The following is a 21,347-nucleotide window of genomic DNA, read 5'->3' as shown; positions in this document are numbered from 1 at the left end:
CACTGTTTATTCTGTCCATGGATCGACTCGTGTCTCTCTTTAACACTCTTTCAGCTCCACAGATATTCCTCTCTGTCAGGGGTTCTCCATTCTTTTCTCTTTTCTGTTTCAGCTTTTCAAAGATTAACCACATCTAACTCCTCTCCACCAAACATTAACTGGAATGAAAAAGATAAGAGAAGACTAGAATGTTTGATGGAGCAAACTTTGACCAAGTTATATCATGTCCTCCTCTACCCCTGCAGTCACTTTTCACTGTAGCTGGACTGAAAACACACCTGGCTGTAAACTGCACTGACAGGACCTCCTCTGTATTTGGGGCTGCCTCAGGAATGAGTTAAAAACTGAAGATTAACCACAGAAACCACTTTGTCCACTGACAAGACGACAGTAATCCCAGTTAAAGTAGGAGTGTGTGTTCTGAGATGCAGCATTCAGGTAGTTTAGATTGTCTGAGTCCTGCTGAGTTGAGGCTGTTAATCAGGCAGAAGGACTCCAGGATAAGAACCACGGCGGGATTAGCTGATGGTAAGAACCAGTTTATCACCTTCAGTGCTTTAGTGTGACACTGGAACTCCACACCTGCAATATGAGATCATTTAAAACCCTAAACTTCATGCTGAAAAGTTGATCAATTTCTATTCAAATTTCAATTATCAAATTTAAAAGTTTGTATTAGTGTAGAAATTATGCACCAGACATTTATCAGAAACTGAAAAAGTTCAGCTGCTTGTTATTGAGGAGCTTTAATGGTTTTATATAGCTGGTCAAAGAAAGTCACCTTTAAAGTAAACTGGAATTCACCTGTTGTAGGTTACCTATGCTCAGCAGCTGCTAGTTGTCTCTGAAGCTTAGCCTTGGCCTAACGTGGCTTTTTATGAACTTTTTATTAGCAGCAATGGTTGTTCTTAACCCTCCCCTGATTCTTCTCCCCTACATTCCTGTATCCCCCTCAACCTAACCTGTCAAATAACACCAAAAAAATAACTTTTGAAAAAGAATCAGTTGTTCCCATAAAATCAAGAGTCACAGTTTTACATTTTCTTGAGCTAATGCTTGTGAAGACACTGTCCCAAGTGTCTGTTGGAGTTCTCACCAGAGAATGAGAAGTTATCTCTCTGTGACTGAGTGTGACGGAGGAAAAGCTGAGTACTTGGCCTCTCAGTCTCTGGCTGGTTACCTGGAGAAGGTTCTGCTGAGGGACTCTGTGGTTCTACAAGGGAACTTTAACACTCACATGAGCAATGATGAGGAAACCTGGAGGGGGTGATTGGGAGGAACAACATGTCTGATCTGAACTTTAGTGTTCTGTTATTGAACTTTGTTGCTCTTCATGAAAGGTTGATGATGGACTTTGTAGTCGTTTCATTTCACCTGTGGCTCGTGTCTCAAACATTTTGGTGAAGAGAGGAGCACAGCTCTCAACTAATTACCATGTAAAGGTGAGCTGAATCAGATGGCAGGGAAAGCTGCCGACAGACCTGGAAAACCCAAACGTGTGAACTGAGAATGTCTGGTGAAGACCCCTGTCCATGAGACCTTGGATGCTTCAAGAAGGGAAGGGAAGGCGTGGCCTAGGTTGTGTACAGCCAGGGTGGAGAGCTGCTGACCCGGACTGGAGATATTGTTGGGTTGTGGAAGGAGCTCTTAGTGGGACTCCTTAAACCGGTTACCACATCCTCTGCTTAGTAGGCAGAGGCTGAAGACTTGGAGGTAGCTGTAGTATCTGATCTGATATGAGTTCTGATAGTTGTTGACCATAAAGTGAACTTTTAACTAACAGGAGGTAGTAAGTATTGAGGTATGTGTTTCTGCTCAAGAAATCCTATGTTGTGTTGACATTGGGGTCCACTGTTAACCTACAGCTGACCTGTGACCCTTAGGAATGTGCAGAGTAGGGGGTTTTTGTCTGAGGAGTTGTTCTTTAGTGGGGATGTAAACCAGATGCTGTAATTCTATCCTTTACCAGAGGGTATAAAAGCAACCTGACTTCTTTGTTCAAGTGGGATTTTCATATTGGCTGGGAAACTCTCCACAGGCAGACCATGGTGCCTGTTCAGATGCTGTCTTATTTAAGTAATAAATTATATTATAAAAGTAACAGTGTCAATGGACGTTTTCTTCAACATCTACACATCCTTGAGGTTTAAGAGAAACTACGACAAAAAGTGGCGACGAGGATGGGATCAGTTTGTGGTCTCCTTTGAGGTCACCGACAGCTCCAGCGCACTTTTCCACCGTTTCAGAGAGGAGAGAGAGAAGGACTGGTCAGAGAGAGAGAGAGTGAGTATGTTTCTCTCACAATGTGGGGTGCTGGTTGGTGCGTGGAAGCTGGGGGTGCTTGGCTGCACTGTAAAGGATCATGTGTGCATATGCCAGGATGTGTTGAGGTTGAGGATAGCGTTTGGTCTAAATTGGGGGGTTTATTCATAGATAAAAGTTGAGTTGACAGAAAAGGAGTTTATTGAGTTTAAGAGAGAAAAAGTATAGAGAGAGAGAGTTTAGAAGTGAAGAGAGATGATGCTGCAGCAATAGAGTAGAGAAGAGAAATAGAAGTTGAAATGTTGAAGTTGAAGAGGTAAATGTAGAATAGCAGAACTAGTAACGATGGAGCAAGCTAAATAACCATGCAAGATTAATGAGACAGGCCTGAATCTTGTTAAGGGTAAGACATGTGTAAATTAGAAGCTTTAAGTGAAAGTTGGCTTTTGAGTAGTCGAATTGGTGTTTAGAAAAGAAGAGGACAGAGTGGATTTTACCTGTGGGGCCCAGAGGTCAATTGGCAAAGTGAAAATATAGAGAGGAAGAGATGAGATGAAGAGAGACTAAGTGAAAAGGAGAAGAGGCCTAGAAGAAATAGAGTTTGAGAAGAAGAGGAATGAGGATGATAAGGGAAGCCGCAGATTTGGACAAAGCCCTCTGGGAGGCAGGTAGCACTGGCCACAAACCCTGTTATGTGAATAGCCTACATGTAGCAGGTCGGTTCATTGAACTGGGGGTGTAAGTTTTAATTCAGTCGTAGATGAAGTTCCCACTCGATTTATAAGTAGACGTACTGTAAACGAAGCAGCTTTTCGATTGAATATTTACACCTCAAGGTAGCACAAATTTAGATGATAAGAGAGAGAGAGAGAGTTGGAGGAGCGGCTTAAGCATGCTTTAGGATATGTATGAATGTTGACTGCGCTTGTGAGTCTGGGTCTGGGTCTGGCCGTCCCAGCCCCTCCTCCCTGCTCTGTCTGTGTCTGTCTCTGTGTGTGTGGGAGATCTCTGACATGGGGCAGGTCCCTGTGCTGTTTGTTGGGGAGAAATTTGGCCAAAATGAAACAGATAATGAATACATAGATGAATATAGAGGGGATATTTCTGATTGAATTGACTTTTGTAATTGATATATATATATATATATATATATATAGAGAGAGAGAGAGAGAGAGAGGATAGATTTCTTATTAAGTAGATAGATATGGAGAGAGGTTGTTGCCTCCTCAGTGTTGAATACCTATGATCCCTTCTGCAGGGGGGACGTTAATGAAGTTGCTGAATCCATATGAGCCTTATGAGAGGACTGTTGTGAATTGATAATATATATCTGAGCCTTAGGGTGGATGTGTATACATCTGATGAATATAGGGGAGCCTTTGCTGAGTCTGAGGAGAAGTAGAGACTCTTGAGGGAAGATATTAGTTGGGGGACAATTGAATGATCTAAATGTTGATGGGGAGATGAGTGCGAATTGCAATGAGTGGTTTTTGGGGTGATGTGGAAGATTGATGGTGATCATATGACATTAACCCTTTGTTTTGTTTTTCCAATGTTTTTCCTGTGATGTGTGAGAATTGTGGAGGAGACTGAGGAGATGGAATGCGTCTGAATTCTGATTCTCCAAGAGGACAGATGAGTGGACAGCTGATGGTGCGCTACATGAGCTGAAGCTTTGCGGATGACAGCATGTGTGGCTCTGGTGTCTGACGTCATCAAGGCTAGTGTGATTTTATCCACAAACTGTTTTTGATGTTGTTTTGCTTATGTACACATATGTTTATTTCTGATATTGGGGACACATATTTAGTTTGTTCACATATCGGTCCACAGTGTTTCCTTTAGTTTGGGGTTGATGAAGCACATCTGTATACATAGAGGGGATGTTTCACTTATTGGAGAGGAAGCTTGGCAACAGACTGACCATCTGAGGCATTTATTGGTTAGTGGATCATTAGTGATTTAGAGGATTGTTGAACATTTGTAGAGAGGCTGATTTGGCTTGGAGGCTGTTGAGTGCATGATGTCAAAGATGGACTGTGAAGTTAGGAGAGTGATTACGCCGGTTGATGTAGTCCAAAGGAACAATCTGCTTGTTGAAGGTATTGCAGAGATGTCAGGGAAGTGGAGCAAGCGATGGCCTGATGTCGACCGACCTTGGCCAGTACAGGGGACTCTCAATCCTGATGTGATAGAGACGATGCAGGTGCTGGTGTCCACCCATGAAGCAGGCCAGAAGAGAGGGAAGAAAGGATGGAGATGCATGGAGAAGAGACGGATGGAGCTGGGTATGCTGAAGTTGTTTGAAAATGAAGGACAGAAGTTGTTGAAGGCTGTGAAGGGAAGGAGAGAGCAGAAGGTCGAGGCAGGAGAGCAGCTAGTGGAGAAGATTGATGCACCTTTCTCACATGTGGCTTCGATGAAGAAGCCCCCACCTAATGAGAAGGAGGTGAAGTTTGCTGATGTTTATCCTCAGCTCCCAGTGCTTAGAAAGGGGGGTGACTGTTGCATCAGAGATGAGGCTGTTGGAGGATATGATCCAGTAGTGGGAAGGATTTTGGCTAAAGCAGAGAAGAGAGGTGATGAGAGAGTGCAGAGAGGAGGTCTAGGAGAGGAGGAGACTGATGAGAGTGAGGATGGAGACAGTGATGAAGATTCTGAGAGTGAGAGACAGTGGGTTTTAAGAGAAGTTGAGAGTAGGAGAGGAAAGGTGTCAGATAAGATGTGTCCAGTGGTTGTTAGAGGCCAGAATCTGGAATACAAGCCTTGGCAGAATACTGATGTGTCAGATATACTTGAGCAGTTGCAGACTCTTCAAGATGGGGCATATCCTTGGATTTCGAAGCTAGAGGAGGTCCTAGTGGGAACACAACCTGCCATGGGAGATATTAAGCGACTCTTAGCTAGTCTCCTGGGTGTTCCTGTGATGGAGGAGATCCTACAACAGGTGGGTCTTAACAGATATGTGGCAACTGTGGTGAATGATGCAGATCTCTTTGCTGCAAGTAGAGGTAGGATGTGGAGAGCACTGAGGGATACGTTCCCAACGAACATACATCCGGATAATATTTTGGTTGAGCCACTGGGTCCAGAGGAGAATCCGAGGGCCTATGTGTGGGGGGCTCATCAGATGTGGAGAAATGTCACAGGAAATGACCCAGAAGTGAACCAGATGGAGAAGTTGATTCTGCGAGGTAAAATACAGAGGGGGTTGCCCCTACCAGTGAGGAGTAGATTGGCAGAAGTGGTTTCTCTGGGGAGCATGACGAGAGCTGCCTACACAGATCATGTGGCTCATCTGGTGGAGCTACACAGGAAGAAGGAGCGTGCTCAGAAACAGCAGGATGAGGAGATGCTTAGGAAACCACATCAGATGCAGCTGGTGGAATCTAGGAGAGAGGCTTGTAGTGACTAGTGGTTAGAGAAGTGAGTCTGACTCCTGAGAGCAACATATATCTACATCCAGTGAAACAGCCAGAGGATTCTTATTGTATGATAGATGATTTTTCAGTAGAGTTTTTAGTGTTCCACTAAGTGTGGAGACATTACATAGTTCTCATATTTGCAATACATATTGGAAGATGACTTGGATACTCAGTCCGTTCCTAAGTTGTTGCTAAGTTTTTGTTAAGTTGGTTGTTAAGTTTGATGTTTGGGGTGTCACTTAAAATAGAGATGTCCAAACCTTAAGGGGATTTAGTTTGATCAAAGGGGGGACTGCAAGATGTCTGATGATAATCTGATGATAATCTGGTAACAAAGTGAACTGCTATGTATGATGTTGTTGGTTGCAAGATACTGGTGGATGATTTGTTTCTTCCTAGAACACTGAGAGTGGCTGTGGTGCAGAGATTCCTGCAGCCAAGTGGATTCAGATGTTCACATGTGGACAATGGAATGGACAATGAGAAAGGAGGGAGAATCCTGAATGAGGACGTTGCAGTGAGAGCATACTACGACATCAGATGCTGCTGCTGAAGAGCGACAGTTTGATATATTGATGTGTTTTCATGTATGCTTACAGGATTGGATGTTGTTTCATCATGTATGATCTGTTTTATTATGAGAGGTTTACTCTTGCTTACATTTTCCTACATAGGAGAATATTTGAATTGTGATAATGCTAGTATGTTTAGTTTAGGGGGTTTCTATAACTCTATGATGGATGTGAGCTGTTTATGATAAGGGGATGTTTTCTTCTAGGAGGTGAGTACATTGGGATCTCAGGTGTTTTGTTTTTTTTCGATTGTTTAGGGACAGTGATGTTAGGCAGGAAGAGGTCCACTGAAGGGTACGATGGGTCGACCAGCCTGACTTTGGACACTTTTTGATTTTTATTTCTGTGATTCCCAAATGTATTTGCTTCCACTTATTTCACAGATTCCTTTGAACCTCTTTTCTGATTGGCTTGGAGTACCATACGTGGTCGCCTAGGCAGAGGGACCGTGGGAGAATTTTCCTGTCTTGATTGTTTGATGGATAATTTGGAAAGCTAGCTGCCTGGCAGGTTTTTCGCTCTCACACTCCATAAATTTTCTATGTTGCTGAGCTTGTGCCATGATTAGCATGGACAGACGAAATGTCATAAACATTCTGTGTGTGACTCTTATGTACTCAATATTACGATAATTAGCGAGACAAATGTCTCGAAGGGGGGAAATATGTAGTATCTGATCTGATATGAGTTCTGATAGTTGTTGACCATAAAGTGAACTTTTAACTAACAGGAGGTAGTAAGTATTGAGGTATGTGTTTCTGCTCAAGAAATCCTATGTTGTGTTGACATTGGGGTCCACTGTTAACCTACAGCTGACCTGTGACCCTTAGGAATGTGCAGAGTAGGGGGTTTTTGTCTGAGGAGTTGTTCTTTAGTGGGGATGTAAACCAGATGCTGTAATTCTATCCTTTACCAGAGGGTATAAAAGCAACCTGACTTCTTTGTTCAAGTGGGATTTTCATATTGGCTGGGAAACTCTCCACAGGCAGACCATGGTGCCTGTTCAGATGCTGTCTTATTTAAGTAATAAATTATATTATAAAAGTAACAGTGTCAATGGACGTTTTCTTCAACATCTACACATCCTTGAGGTTTAAGAGAAACTACGACATAGCCTTGCCGTTATCCATGACAGAGGTCGTTTGGTGTGTCAAGACTCTCCTTGTTGGCAAGGCGACGTGTGGATGAGATTTTCCACCAGATGCTGAAGGCTCTGGACATCGTCCGTCTGGCTGTCTTGGCTGACACGTCTCTTCACTGTGGCATGGACATGGAAGGCGGTACCTGTGGAGTGGTAGACCAGGGTGGTGGTTTCCATCTTTAAAAAGGGGGACCAGAGGGTGTGCTCCACTACTGGGTTGTTACGCTGCTCAGCCTCCACAGGAAAGTTTACCTCAAGGTGCTGGAAGGGAGGCTCCAAACTACTAGCCGAGTGTGAAGAGGCTTGGATGAGAATCTGCACCTCCAACACAAAACAATGGATTGTTCCCTCCAGGTTGGGGAGGAGTTGCAGTCTAGTGAAGGTGATGAAGTATCTTGGGCTGGTGTTTATGAGTAACAGGAAGATGGAGTGTGAGATGGATAGGCGGCTTGGTTCAGTTTCAGCAGTAATGCAGGTACCAGACTGTTGTGCTGTGGACCAGTTGATCTACGTTCCAACTCAAGTTCCATTGAACTCTGGATTCTGACTGAAAGAATAAGAAGAGTAGCTGGGCCCCACCTTAGAAATACTGTGAATCCAAAGGGACCTCAGACTAGGGTCGCTGTTCTTTCACTTTGAAAGGAACCAGTAGAGGTGGTTTGGTCATCTGATAAGGATGCCTCCTGGGCAACTTCCTTTGGAGATTTTTCAGTCATGTCCAGCTAGGCAGAGACCCAGAACTCACTGAAGGGATTACGTATCTCATCTGGTCAGTTCCTCTTTGCTCAGGAGGAACTGAAAGCATCACAGGAGGAAGAGATGTTTGAAATGACCTGAGACCTGATGCTAGATAAACAGAAGGAACTGAGTGGATGGATGGATGAAATTGAGAAGCTCCCTTTTATTTTTTAAAATATCTCTTAAAAACATATAATCTGTAAGTAGATGAACTGGCCGCTACATGTCCTAATATATATCTAATGAAAAAACAGAAAGACATGCTTCTCCTTTGAGGACAACAGAAGTTTTAGGACAAAAGGTGAAACTGACTCATATGTTGAAACTAATGTTTAGTTTTGTTCTGACCACATTAAATGTGTCTGTCAGGATACCAGCAGGCCGGTGTGGTCGTCCTGCCCAATCATCTAGCAGATGACTTTGAAGCCTTCTGTCACAGTAATCCCGCCCCCTTGCCGCTCCTTTATCGCAGCCAATCAGGAGAGACTTCCTGTCCACCTCTGGCTAAACATGCTGACATAAGGTAACACACACATTCATCGCACACTCAGTTAGACATTTCAGTTCGCTGTTTTATTTTTTCTTCCCTCAATATGACACAACAGAAATATAACTGACCAAAATCCAGAATGTCAAAGCCTCTGCTTCTTGTGATTCCTCAAATGATTCTCAGTAGCAGTTCGAATGATTCACCTCTGTACTGACACATTTCAGGAGATTTCATCTTAACTCAGGTTCAGTTTGCTTTAATTACTGTCATGAAATAAACTTCAGGGGGAATGAAAAGGATAGCAGAGTGTAATTATTTACTACGTTTAGTTAATTACATGTTGCATGCTTTCAGAATGAACTCAACATCTGAAACTGAACCACACAAATGAGATGCTAAACTTAATCTGTAATATTTGACTGTCAGTGGTTCTTTGAAAATGAAAATATTAAAATACAGATTTAACTTTAACAGCCCTGCTACTCTCACAGAAGGTTCCATACTTCTACCAATATTACTGTGTGTTTTAGTGACTTTGGGATCATATCTGAATAGAGAACAGTTGCTTCACTTTTAAGTACAGTCAGATTAACAGATTTGACTCTGCTCCCACTCCTCCCCCCTCTCATCAAAGCACCAACCAGCCAGCTCCTTCTTCACACCTCAGCTCTCTACCACCACCATCACCCCTCCTCCTCTAACTCCCCACCATCACCCCTCCCCCTGCCACCCTCCTCCACCACCCCCAGCCTCTCCATAACAGCTGATCAGGTGAGAAGTGAGCTTAAAAAGATGAAGACCAGGAAAGCTGCAGGTCCTGATGGAATCAGCTCCAGACTCCTTAGAGACTGTGTAGACCAGCTCTGTCAGGTGCTGCTGCACATCTTTAACCTGAGCCTGAGTCTGGAGAGGGTTCCTGTTGTTACAACTCGGCTCTTCAGTTGCAACAAAGATGCTGAGACCACCACTGTATGATGCAAAAACAAAGCTTTTATTGCCCAACAAAATACTGTGCCACGGCTGCCCAGGCCCAACTCAGCCAGATCTCTATGAGGGACTGGAGCTCCCCGGACACAACGCTCCTGTCAGCGAGAGGCCCCGACTGGAAAAGGAGAGCGATTAAGTACTGCTGAGCCACTGATTGCAAATGTGGCTCGGTCAGGTGGCGACACTCAGCTCCTGATCAGGCGCACCCGGGTGGCGAGCTGGAGGGTCGTCACACTGTGTTATGGAAGACTTCCTGCCTGGTTCCTGTCTCTAAGACCAGGAACCCCAGGGAGCCTAACCACTTCAGACCTGTGGCCCTCACTTCTCACCTGATGAAGACCATGGAGAGGATCGTCCTCAGGAACCTCCGTCCCCAGGTGAGCCCACATCTGGATCCACTGCAGTTCGCCTACCAACCGAACATTGGAGTGGATGATGCAGTGGTCTACCTGCTGCACAGATCACTGACTCATCTAGAGAACACCAGCAGCATTGTGAGGGTCATGTTCTTTGACTTGTCCAGTGCTTTCAACACAATCCAGCCTTCTCTGCTCAGGGTGAAGCTTGAAGGAGCAGGAGTAGACTGTCACCTGGCTGCTTGGACCATCGACTACCTCACCAACAGACCACAGTACGTGAGGCTTCAGGACTGTGTGTCTGATGTGGTAGTCAGCAGCATGGAGGTCCACAGGGGAAAGTCCTCTCCTCCTTTTTCTTCACCCTGGACACATCAGACTTCGATTATACCTCTGGGAGCTGTCACCTCCAGAAGTTCTCCGATGATACAGCCATTGTTAGGTTTGTATCTGAGGGGGATGAGAGGAAGTACAGGACGGTCATCTCTGACTTTGTTGACTGGTGTGAGCGAAACCATCTGCAGCTCAACGCCAGTAAGACGAAGCAGATGATCATCAACTTCCGCAGGAGGAGGACACCCCAGACTGCACCGGTGAACATCCAGGGTTTGGACATTGAGATGGTGAACTCATACAAATACCTGGGTGTTCACCTCAACAACAAACTGGACTGGACACATAACACAGAGGTCCTGTACAAGAAGTGGTCTCCACCTGCTGAGGAGACTGAGGTCCTTTGGAGTGTGCAGGACTCTGCTCCAGACATTCTATGACTCTGTGGTAGCGTCTGCTATCTTCTATGCAGTGGTCTGCTGGGGAGCAGGGAGCACTGAAAGGGACAGAAAGAGACTAAACAGAAGGTCAGGAGGAGGTTCTGTCCTGGACTGTTCCCTGGACTCCATAGAGGAGGTGGGTGAGAGGAGGATGTTGGCAAAGCTCACATCCATCATGGACAATCCCTCTCACCCACTGCATGATACTGTGGTGTCTTTAAGCAGCTCCTTCAGCAGCAGACTGAGACATCCACCCTGCAAGAAGGAACGCTATCACAGGTCCTTCATTCCATCTGTTGTAAGACTGAACAACATCAGCATCACTGGCTGATGTTAACATAAACTGGACTTACATCATATCATCTTAAATCATGGTAAAATCTGCACAACAATTCCTTGCACTGCTGCATTATTTATAGTTAGTAATACTGTATTTATTCATATCTCATCCTTCATTCTTGTATATATTGTATATATTATTGTTATTATAATTATTATCTTTACTGTACATATAGTTAGTGCTGCTCTGAAAGATTTTTGCTGCTGTAACAATAGAAATTTCCCCTGACCTGGGGAGTAATAAAGGACCATCTTATCTGATCTGATCTGATCTGATCTTATCTTATCTTATCTCATCTCATCTTATCTTATCTTACCTGATCTGATCTGATCTGATCTGATCTGATCTGATCTGATCTGATCTGATCTGATCTGATCTTATCTTATCTTATCTTATGTCTTAAACATAGACTGCCCCCTAACACAGATGTGAGGTGTGAACAATGATCTGGTATGCAGTGATTCCATGTTACATTCTTTATGAATATGGGTTGCTACAATTCAGCCAGTCATATTGTAAGGTATGTTTCTGTATGGAGTTTCAAATTCATGCTCCATGTGCCCCCTTTTAACTTTGAGCACCTGCCCCTCCAAAGGTCTCTGCACGGCCCTGTACAACAGACAGGACAGCAGGGGAGGAAGGGGTTAATATATGGGAGGCTGAGCAGTGTGGGAGTCAGGTCACGGCTATAATCAATAAGAAAGAGTTGGAGAAAGTTAGAAAGTGGAGACAGAGAGACGTGGAGGGGGCAGGTAGAGAGGGGGTGGGAGACAATAAAGCTCAACTGATTTGAATTCTATTCCTAATTCTCTGCTGGTTAGCTGAAGGCGGCGGATGATGAGAGATGGAATGAAAGCTCAGTTTGATTCCTGCAAATGAAAAACAAGAACAGAAACCATTATCCTCCACACACATTCTGTATACAGCAGTGGGCAGCGCAGCACCACAGTAATCTGATTACTCCTCCAGTTACAGGAGCTCAGCAGAGTGTGAGGCTGTTTCCATATTAATACGTCTGTACTGGTCTTATGTAACAAGTCCTCAGTCAGCAACATCTCTGCACACCTTCATGCTCATCTCATATATTATATATCATATATTAGGAGTCAGTGTGGTTCAGCTAATGATCCCACTGCCTTTATTTGTCTTGTGTCTAATGTTTTACATATAATGTCCTGCTGTGACTGCTGCTGTGTAGAACATGAGCGCCCTCTGCTGGACTCCACTCCAGGATCTGTGCTGTCTGGATGTAAATCAGCTGAAGAAATCCATCCATTCATTTCCTTCCGCTTCTTCCGCTTCCCCAGCCCCGGATAAGCTGAAAAAAGTCATTTAATTTCAAGGTTGTATTACTTTCACTTTTCTTTGTACATATTGAACTTTACTGTATTCCAAACATACACTGTAAAATATGAAAGCTTCAAAGGACTTTTTTGTTGAATGATTGACTGACTATATTCAAATCAGGAAAAAATAATCATTATTTTACAGATATTTGCAGTTCTCTGTATCTCACACTAACTAGTACATAATGTCTACATCAAAATCTGTGTTTTTTAAGTTATTTGTTCTTTTACAACACGTGACCATAACTTACACAGTTTTACTATATTTACATCAGCAAAACAAAAAATGTAAAATATTTGACTGATATTTGCAGTTTTTTAACATTACACCATGTTTTTTTTTACCATATTTATGTATTTCAATTGATCTATTTCTAATCAAATAATTATTCCTCAAACCTCTTTAAACTGATGGTTTTAAAATTAACAATTAGAACATGTTTTAAAGACAAACGTCTACAAGTAATTGTGATGAAATGCTCCAAAACGTACGTATCGGTTATGTTCCACATATTTCACTTTTAATTTGAGAATATTTTAACCCATTAAATTTCACATGTGCTGAAGCACTTGTACCTGTGACCACATGTGTTTCTGCACTTTTAAAATTCATGTAATTATTTTTTTGTGAGGAAAACCAATCCATGAAAATAATATTTCAATCTTAAAGGGCTGTTTTATTACCTCTCAGCCAGTCTTAAGTCTTTCCTATTAGTACTTACATCTATCTATCTATCTATCGATCGATTGATCGATCGATAGATAGATATAATACAGTTGTAGATATTTGTGTCACCTGAAGTTCTGTGTACAGTATGATATATTTATAAACTTGCACTTATATACATTTAAATATATTTAAAATTTCCTTGCATTCAAACACAAAAAACACGGTCGATTTAACTGACATATATTGATTTATTGATTTACATGTTCAACAAACAAACAGGTCAAAACGGTACATGTTCACATTTTTAAAAGTATTTTTAGAACTATTCATTCATTCTTTTTTACTGTATTTTAATTAGTTCACGTATCTGCCCCTTCTAACAACTCTTGTAGTATCTGACTGTTTTTAAATGTTTTGTTTTCCAGCCAGATCGTCACTTTGAACCGAACACACAACTTTGTTCTTATAAAAAACTAAACATAAAATCGTGTAAAGTGACATTTTTCCCCCACAAATCTCAGCTCACATGTTGTTTTGATCCACACTCACTGATGCTTTATTTGACCTCCGTCTCGTCAGGTTGACAGAAATGTTGGACACAGAAATGATTCTTGTTTGGAGCTGATCTGCAGCTGATGGAGCAGACTGGTTGAGTCCATCTTATGGTGATATTCAGGGAGTCTGAGGCGGATCAGACTCATCTGGACCGGACCTTCAGCTGTGAGGATCTCAGAGTTCCGTTAGTTGGAGTGAACCAGCAGCTGATGGACCACGTTGGATCCATCAGAGGAGTTCTTCTGTTTCCAGCTTCCTATTAAAGCTGCAGAGCGGAGCCGCCGGCGCATAGCAACGGCTCCTGGGATGCGCGCGCCGCTTGTGGGCGGGGCCAATGGAACGCCGTGCACCTTTGCCTTCATCATTGTGACGTGACGTGACGCTCACGTCACTGTCGACGGATTCCAGTTCTTAAATAGGGCTGCAGCAGCCAGTTTCCACAGTTCATCTGCAGACAGACGGCGAGAGGAAAGCGACCCAGTTCACAAAAGTCTCCAAGAGAAGCACAAACAGCAGCTATGGAAACCAGAAGATGCTTCCAGAAAGCACCGATCAGCGAGGGCACTGTTCGTCCAAACTGTTCAGCCACAGACCCTCAGGACGTGATGAACGTCCAAACTCAGACTTCCAGCTTGAAGGACACGCTCAGAATTTCTCTGAGTGTTGAACTCAAAGCTGAAGAAAAGTCCAAATTTAGTGTCGACCTTCAGGAGGTGGAATCATTCCACAATGAAGGAGACATAGAACTTCTGGATGTGGAATCAGTCCACAGTGACGAAGACATGGACCCTCAGGAGGTGAAATCAGTCCACACTCTGAAGGATGAAAAAGAAGAAGAAGACGGGGATCTTCAGGAGGTGGAAAGAATCTACACTCCCATATATATAATGAGTGAGACACTCGACAGCGTCCAGAAGGATGAAAAAACCCCAAAAAGTCAGAAGTCAAGAGAAAAGTTTAAACTTCGTGTCGACGTAGTTGTCGATTCGCTGCTTCTTTACATCTTCAAAGAAGCTAGATACGGCAGAGAATCAGAACACTTTGACACTGTGTCTGAGCGGCTCTTCAAGAGAGTCTGGGCTGAAGTCCAGGATGAAGACTATGATCTGTCCAAACGCAACTTTAAAAAACTCAACAAGGGCATTTACAAGAAGATCTGCAAAAGGTTGCAAACCAAAGATCCAAAGCTTCTTGTGAACCTCTTGTTGTGGGACTGCGCGGATGACACAGTCGACTCCATTATCAAGGAAGCCCTGATGAACCCACCAAAGAAGTCTTCCATAAGATCCAGAATGACTGGAATCTTCAAGAGATTCTCTGGTACTTCCTGAGTCCACACTCTGAAGGATGAAAAAAGACGAAGAGGCCCTGATGAGCCCACCAAAATATCCATGTTATCTGGTACCTTCAGATAACTCCTGCACAGGGAGAACATGCAAGCTGCATGCAGGGGGATCCTGGGAATTATTATTCATATTATTATTTTTATATAATAAGTATTATGATTTTTGTATAATAAGTATTGTTATTTTTATATAAGAAGTATTATTTTTAATAGATAATTATAATAATGCTTCTAACAGCAAAACAGGATAAAATCATATTTTTATACATACATATTGAACATCTGTTCAACAAAAAATAATATTACAAGAAACTTATAAATATTCAAATAAAGATGAAAAAAACTTCACATGTGCTGTTTACAAAGTGTGTGTATCATGTTAACTGTTAAAAAAGACTTCTTTTATGTTCGACTGGAAAGTTATGCTATTTTCATTATATTTAAATAAACAAAAATAGCATTATTTTACAGATATTTGCAATTTTTAAAAATGTCTCAGTTCTCAGTTTCAGCGTTAGCTTACAAATTTACCTTATCTTATTCAATTACAGAAGTATCTAGTAAAACCACAGAAAGAGTTTTGATTTACTTGATTTACATGTTCAGTGCAAAAAATTTAAAAAAAGTTCAAACTGTACCTGTTCATACAAAAAAATGTAGTATTTTTGCCATTTCTTTCAATCTTTTTAAGTTGTGTCCATAAAATTACACAGTTTTAATCTGTATTTAATTATTTTAACATACTTTCATAAAGAGGAAAGTCTTTGACTTCAGATATTAGAGTTTTAAAAGTCCTCAGAAATTTGTCCATTACAGACTTGTAGTTTTTGATCTGTGTCTTTTTAAAGCCAGTTGGTAAATGCTGCATGAGTCAGTTTAAGTCACAACAGTTGGTTTTTAGTCCTTGGCAGCATGCAAGACCCAAAATTTCATGAAGGTGACCAATTCTTTTTTGGTATTTTTAACTTGCTATATGTCTCTAGTTTGCATTTTGATATGATAGCCTTTTGCAGACTCACAGCTTAATATATATTATCACTGGTTTAATGGACATGATCCACAATGAAATGCATGGGGCCTGAGCCAAAAGTCCTAACAACATGACAGGACAGAATTTGATAGGATTTTTCCTCATTACGAAAAAATAAGAAACGCCACATGCTACACATCATCATCTGTATTAATAACTTTACAGCACAGAACAATATTATAACAAACTTGAGACTGACAGAGATTTCGTTGCTATGGTAACAAGATATTCTATAAGTGGGACGGAACAATAGAATAGTGAAAGTTTGACAAACGGATTCAAAGTAAAATTCTATTGAAGATAAAAACCAAACACTAACCATGTCTTGTGATTTTTGGTCAGTGTGATACAGCAGACTATAATTTACACTTAAACATACAAAATAGCTATTTAAATGGTGTCAAAACTGTCAAAATTGTGATGAAAAGTTCAAAATGTAACCCAATTATAACAGACTGCTACCAGAACTGATCATATGCCAAAAACACTATTACAAAGACTATTTCTATTATTAAGTTAAATTTTCAAATGCTTTTGCAGTTTTAATTCTAATTACATTTTTAATCAATTCTGTCCCATTGCGCTGCGCAGGAGCTTTTTCCAAATTCAAAGGTAATTTTCTGAGAACAGTAGAGGGTCATAATGAGACAAAAACATAAAATACAAGAAAGAGTCATTTCTTCCATGTACCAGCATCATATACAATAAAGGCATCATTCAAGTTCATTCAAAGTTAATCCTAGAAAAGGATAATTAACCTTAATTAGAACTATAAAAGACAACATAACTAGACATCTCAGCAGTTTCTTCAAAGGACCTGAAAATAAACTTTCACCTACCCACCAATAACTCTTTCTGTAGGAAAAAACAAGTGAAGGTGAAGACACAATTATTATCAAATATGCATGAAAAGATGCATTCATTTGGATCTGATGGATTTTTTATTTATATATATAAATAAAAATATTGCTCACATAGTTTTGATTGTTGACTTATATTAGATGTGATCTTTGCTTACTGCAAGATTTAACCCTCTGAAACCCAGATTATTTTTTTTCCCTTTATAAATTATTTTAGCACAGCCTCTAATCAAGAAAACAATGAGACTTTTTCATTTTGGGGATTTGTGAAAACATTGCAAAATTGCAACAGTCTTAGTGTAGGCAAATATTAGCACTTATTTTTAACAAAGTCCACTGATGATTAGCATTGATGATCAATACTATCAAAATATATATCTTAAAATGAATTGGTATTGATATGAAATAGTTGAATATGGCACATATAAAATGCAAAATTCATTTAACAAGTCAAAACTGTAATAAGCCATCCATGCTAGAATGCACTTTCCCACACAATAAAAAACTATAAGAAAAATGAGTGTATTACAACTTTCTTTTGAACTTGCAAAAGTGGGATTGTACTACATCAGTCCTCTACAATTTGTTCATATTGTACATTCTGGACTTTGCTTGAACATCATAATGATTTCTGGTGTCCTGAGGACTCTTAATTGGTGGATGTCATTCTCCTTAGTGACTCCTTATATGTGAAACTGAAGGCAGCAGTTTTTTGATCTGTGAAGCACAAATGAACATCACACTTGTTGCATGCAGTTGATGTACAGTACCTGTTAATATACTGTTAATCCTATAGTAAATTAATCAGGTAAACATTTAACATAAACCCCATAACCTATTTATATACAGTATGGACACTGCATATATATAATTCCAGTCAGGGCTTTGTGCAGACCAGTCAGTAACGTTCACTTTGGTCTTCTGGAGGTAGATCTTCACCAAGAGCGACATGTTTTACGTCGTTGTCATGTTGGAAGACAAAGCGACGACCCAGACCCAGTTTAGCAGCTGACTGCTGGAGGTTTTCTTTTAAAATCTTCATATATCCTTCTTTTTCATGATTCCTTTAACCTTGACCAGATTCCCAGTTCCAGACACACTGAAGCATCCCCACAGCATGATACTGCCACCACCATGCTGGGTTCTACGCCTCTCCCTTCTTTCTCCAAACATAAGCAACATCTCTGTGGCCAAAGAGCTGTAGTTTGGTCTCATCTGTCCAAAGGACATGTTTCCAGTCTTCATAATGTTACTCAAGGTTGTCCTCAGCAGACTTCAGTCTGGCTTGAAGGTGTCTCATCTGTAGAAGTGGAGGGTTTGGGTTCAGTCCATTTCTGTGTCTTCTATGGCGCTACATCTCTTGACTTGGCTCAGTCATTAACTAGTGTTTTGGTTGTTCTGGCATCTTTAGACTGTTGAGAAACATGGAGGTATGAGATCCCAGAATCAGCCACATGGGTGAGACTCTGGCAGAATAACAGCTAAATAAGGGAACATTGTGATCTTATAACCTGTGATTTATAATTGATCAAACCAGAATGGCTGTTGACTTCCTATTAGCTGAAAAAGGGGGTGTATGTGCTATGTTTGGAGATCAGTGTTGCACTTTCATACCCAACAATACAGCTCCTGATGGATCAGTAACCAGAGCGCTGGCTGGCCTGAGGTCGCTCTCCAACGAGCTGAAGGAGCATTCTGGCATCTCTGACCCACTCACTGACTGGCTGGACTCATGCTTTGGTAGATGGAGTGGTTTTATGAAAAGTTTTGTTATTGGAGCTATGATTGCTATTGCTTTGCTTCTTTGCATTGGCTGTTGTTGTATACCCTGTGCTAGATCTCTTTGCACTAGGATGATCCACACTGCTCTAGGTCCTCTTCCACCATCCTCTGGGATGCAGATGCCGCTGTTGCTGCAGGGTGAATTGTGGGAATATATACTCATTAATGTTTGATAATGTTGGATGCTTACTGCTAAATTGCTTATAATAGTTAATCAGAAAGATGTATTTGCTAAACAGATATACAATGCTTATTATACTGAGTGACACTGATTCATTTCTAAACATAGCGTGCCCTTGTCATTTTTTCAAACAGCAGTAGAAAAGTAGCTTTTGTTGCTGTGCAGAGTATCATTGTTTTACAGGAAAACAGAAGAAGAACCAAGGCCACGGGAGCGAGTCAGCAGCACATCAGAGAAGGGAGGAACTGGAACTCACCCAGCGGCCTGCATCTCAACACTTAGATAGTCACACAACTCTGTTAGATGATAAAATACTGGGTCAGGGAGAAATAGCCAGTCTGATGCTGCTTGAACTGACTGAACACTTAGGGAAAGGTATTCAGACCCAGAGCTCTGTATTGCACATTCAATCTTGGTGTAATAAAGACTCTTTTTAACCTGAATTGAATTCTCCTGACTACTACATCAAAAGAACTGGAGGAAACAGCCTAACACATTGTTTTATTCTTTTATGATTAATTTCAGAATAGGCTGATTTCCAACATTGTGTATAGTAAAAAAAAACTACTTTGCTGTCAGTATCCCCATTTCATTGTTTCCCTCTATATGTGGCAGTGCCAAGTGCCATGTACTAATATAAAACCACTGCAGCAGTTTCTAGCAATGATGTGATGCTACATGTATTTTCTGTCGTTCCTCCAATGTGTTGTTTAGCTCAAGCCTTGCATATTGAATCATTTGTGACCAGTTTTAGAGAATAATGAGTCAAGAGGCATTCAAGTCACTGTTGCTAACCTAAAGCAAGAGACCGGTGCTGTTTGCTTTATTTTTTAAATTTTTTGCTTTGTTTTATTTTGAGTCCTGTCCTCAGATTCGTCATTAGTTAATTCTTGGATATTTTCGCTGATTCTTGCATACTTCTTATCTTCCTCATGAAAATTGTCAAATGAGACCAAACATCACATTATTGTCTGTTTCCGTTACTGAGATATACGTCAGGGAATAAAACATGAGTTTGTAGTCAGTGAAATGTCTTTATTGAAGCTGCTCTGTCACATTGGTTTTAAGAGAAGCAGAGTACTTGAAGTTGGGCCTCACCCAAGGAATTATAAACTTGTGCTGTGACTGCACTCTTTGCATTCAACAGTGTTGACTGTTCTATCATGTCTCAGGGTTTCCACGGACTGAGAACGTTCTGGTGCTGATGTCCAAGCATGGAATCATTCAGTTTAGAAGGGGAGAGTAGAACCTGGGTGGGACATGTGGAATCTACACTTCACAGATGTTCACTAAACTCTTCAAATGCAGACTACCTGTAGATGCTACAATTTTCCTTATCCTTAAATGCATCACATGCATGGGTTCACTGTTGCACTACTGAGCTCAGAGAATCCTCCAGTTCCCACTCACTGACAGGTAGGGGACCAAAAATGAGTTTGAAAAGATAAAATAAGGTGTTGTGATGTCAGCTTTACCTCAACTGAGTGATTTTATCCAGAGACACACAGACCTGCAGGATGTCAGGTGACCTAGCAACCAATCAATCAATCTGTCTGCACTGAAACCATGTCTGGTCACATGCTGGAGATCTGTGAGCAGATTTGGGCTGGGATTTTAGTAATACACACGCTGAAGTTCAACTGTCTTTTTAAACTTGGAAAGTAATTTCTATTTTCTAGCAGCACACTGATTGGTCTCATTTAGCCTCATGCCTGTGATGCAGCTGCTGGTTGGTTTACAGATTTAGGGATGTGGAAAGTTGGAAGAAGCCTCTTTGGACTCCAGAGGGAGCTGTGGGAATTAAGATGCCAAGTGAACCATTACTTGTTGGGGTTGAAACTCTTGGAGGGGTCTGAAGGTCTTGAAGGTTCTTAAATCTAGCAGCTCCAGAATACATTCATCACACATCTGAAAAATGCTCTGATAAACTCCCATCATACATCTCTTCAGTCTCTGTGTTCTTTTGTCCACCAGGAGGAGTCTTTCCTTTCTACTCTGGTCAAGTTTGGAATCCGGAGTGGGAAAACTGCTCACCTGGCCATGGAGGTGGACGGCTTGACGTTTCACCCCACACACTCTGACATCATCAGCAGACTGCTGGAAGTAACACAACGCTCCACCACGCTTGATCAGCTCCTCCTGAACATCAGTGTTTTAGAGAGTGATGTGTGATGGGAGTGGGTCGTGTACTTTATGCCATCATTGAAAATCAACTGTTAACTTGCTTTTTCACATCTGAATGAAACAGAATTAACATTACAAGTGCTGTTTGTATCAACTGCCAGAATGTTTGTGTGTACTGTACACAGTAAATAGTTTGAAATTAAAGCTACATTTAAATAATAGCCTGTATTTAGTCTCATCAACATGTGTTCATTTCTCCAAAACATCACATTTCCCTCCACTGTTTATTCTGTCCATGGATCGACTCGTGTCTCTCTTTAACACTCTTTCAGCTCCACAGATATTCCTCTCTGTCAGGGGTTCTCCATTC

At 41.4% G+C, this 21,347-nt stretch overlaps 2 protein-coding genes across 2 annotated transcripts; both read left to right on the top strand.

Annotated features, from left to right (window-relative positions):
- The first annotated feature begins 59 nt into the window (after positions 1–59).
- Positions 60–21,198, top strand: LOC118471119 (uncharacterized). Its single transcript, XM_055006126.1, has 4 exons — positions 60–528; positions 3,838–6,274; positions 8,508–8,661; positions 20,828–21,198. The coding sequence occupies exon 2, from the start codon at positions 4,283–4,285 to the stop codon at positions 5,675–5,677; it is 1,395 nt and encodes a 464-aa protein (XP_054862101.1). The 5' UTR covers positions 60–528; positions 3,838–4,282; the 3' UTR covers positions 5,678–6,274; positions 8,508–8,661; positions 20,828–21,198.
- On the top strand, positions 10,978–15,348 carry LOC118470652 (uncharacterized). Its single transcript, XM_035950458.2, has 2 exons — positions 10,978–11,118; positions 12,283–15,348. Exon 2 carries the CDS (start codon positions 14,174–14,176, stop codon positions 14,984–14,986), a length of 813 nt encoding a protein of 270 aa, XP_035806351.1. The 5' UTR covers positions 10,978–11,118; positions 12,283–14,173; the 3' UTR covers positions 14,987–15,348.
- Positions 21,199–21,347: the final 149 nt, after the last annotated feature.

Source organism: Amphiprion ocellaris, chromosome 20 (genome assembly GCF_022539595.1).
Source record: "Amphiprion ocellaris isolate individual 3 ecotype Okinawa chromosome 20, ASM2253959v1, whole genome shotgun sequence".
Taxonomy (NCBI): domain Eukaryota; kingdom Metazoa; phylum Chordata; class Actinopteri; family Pomacentridae; genus Amphiprion; species Amphiprion ocellaris.
The sequence above is the reverse complement of the archived record's forward strand: the minus strand, read 5'-3'. Positions and strand labels throughout refer to the sequence as shown.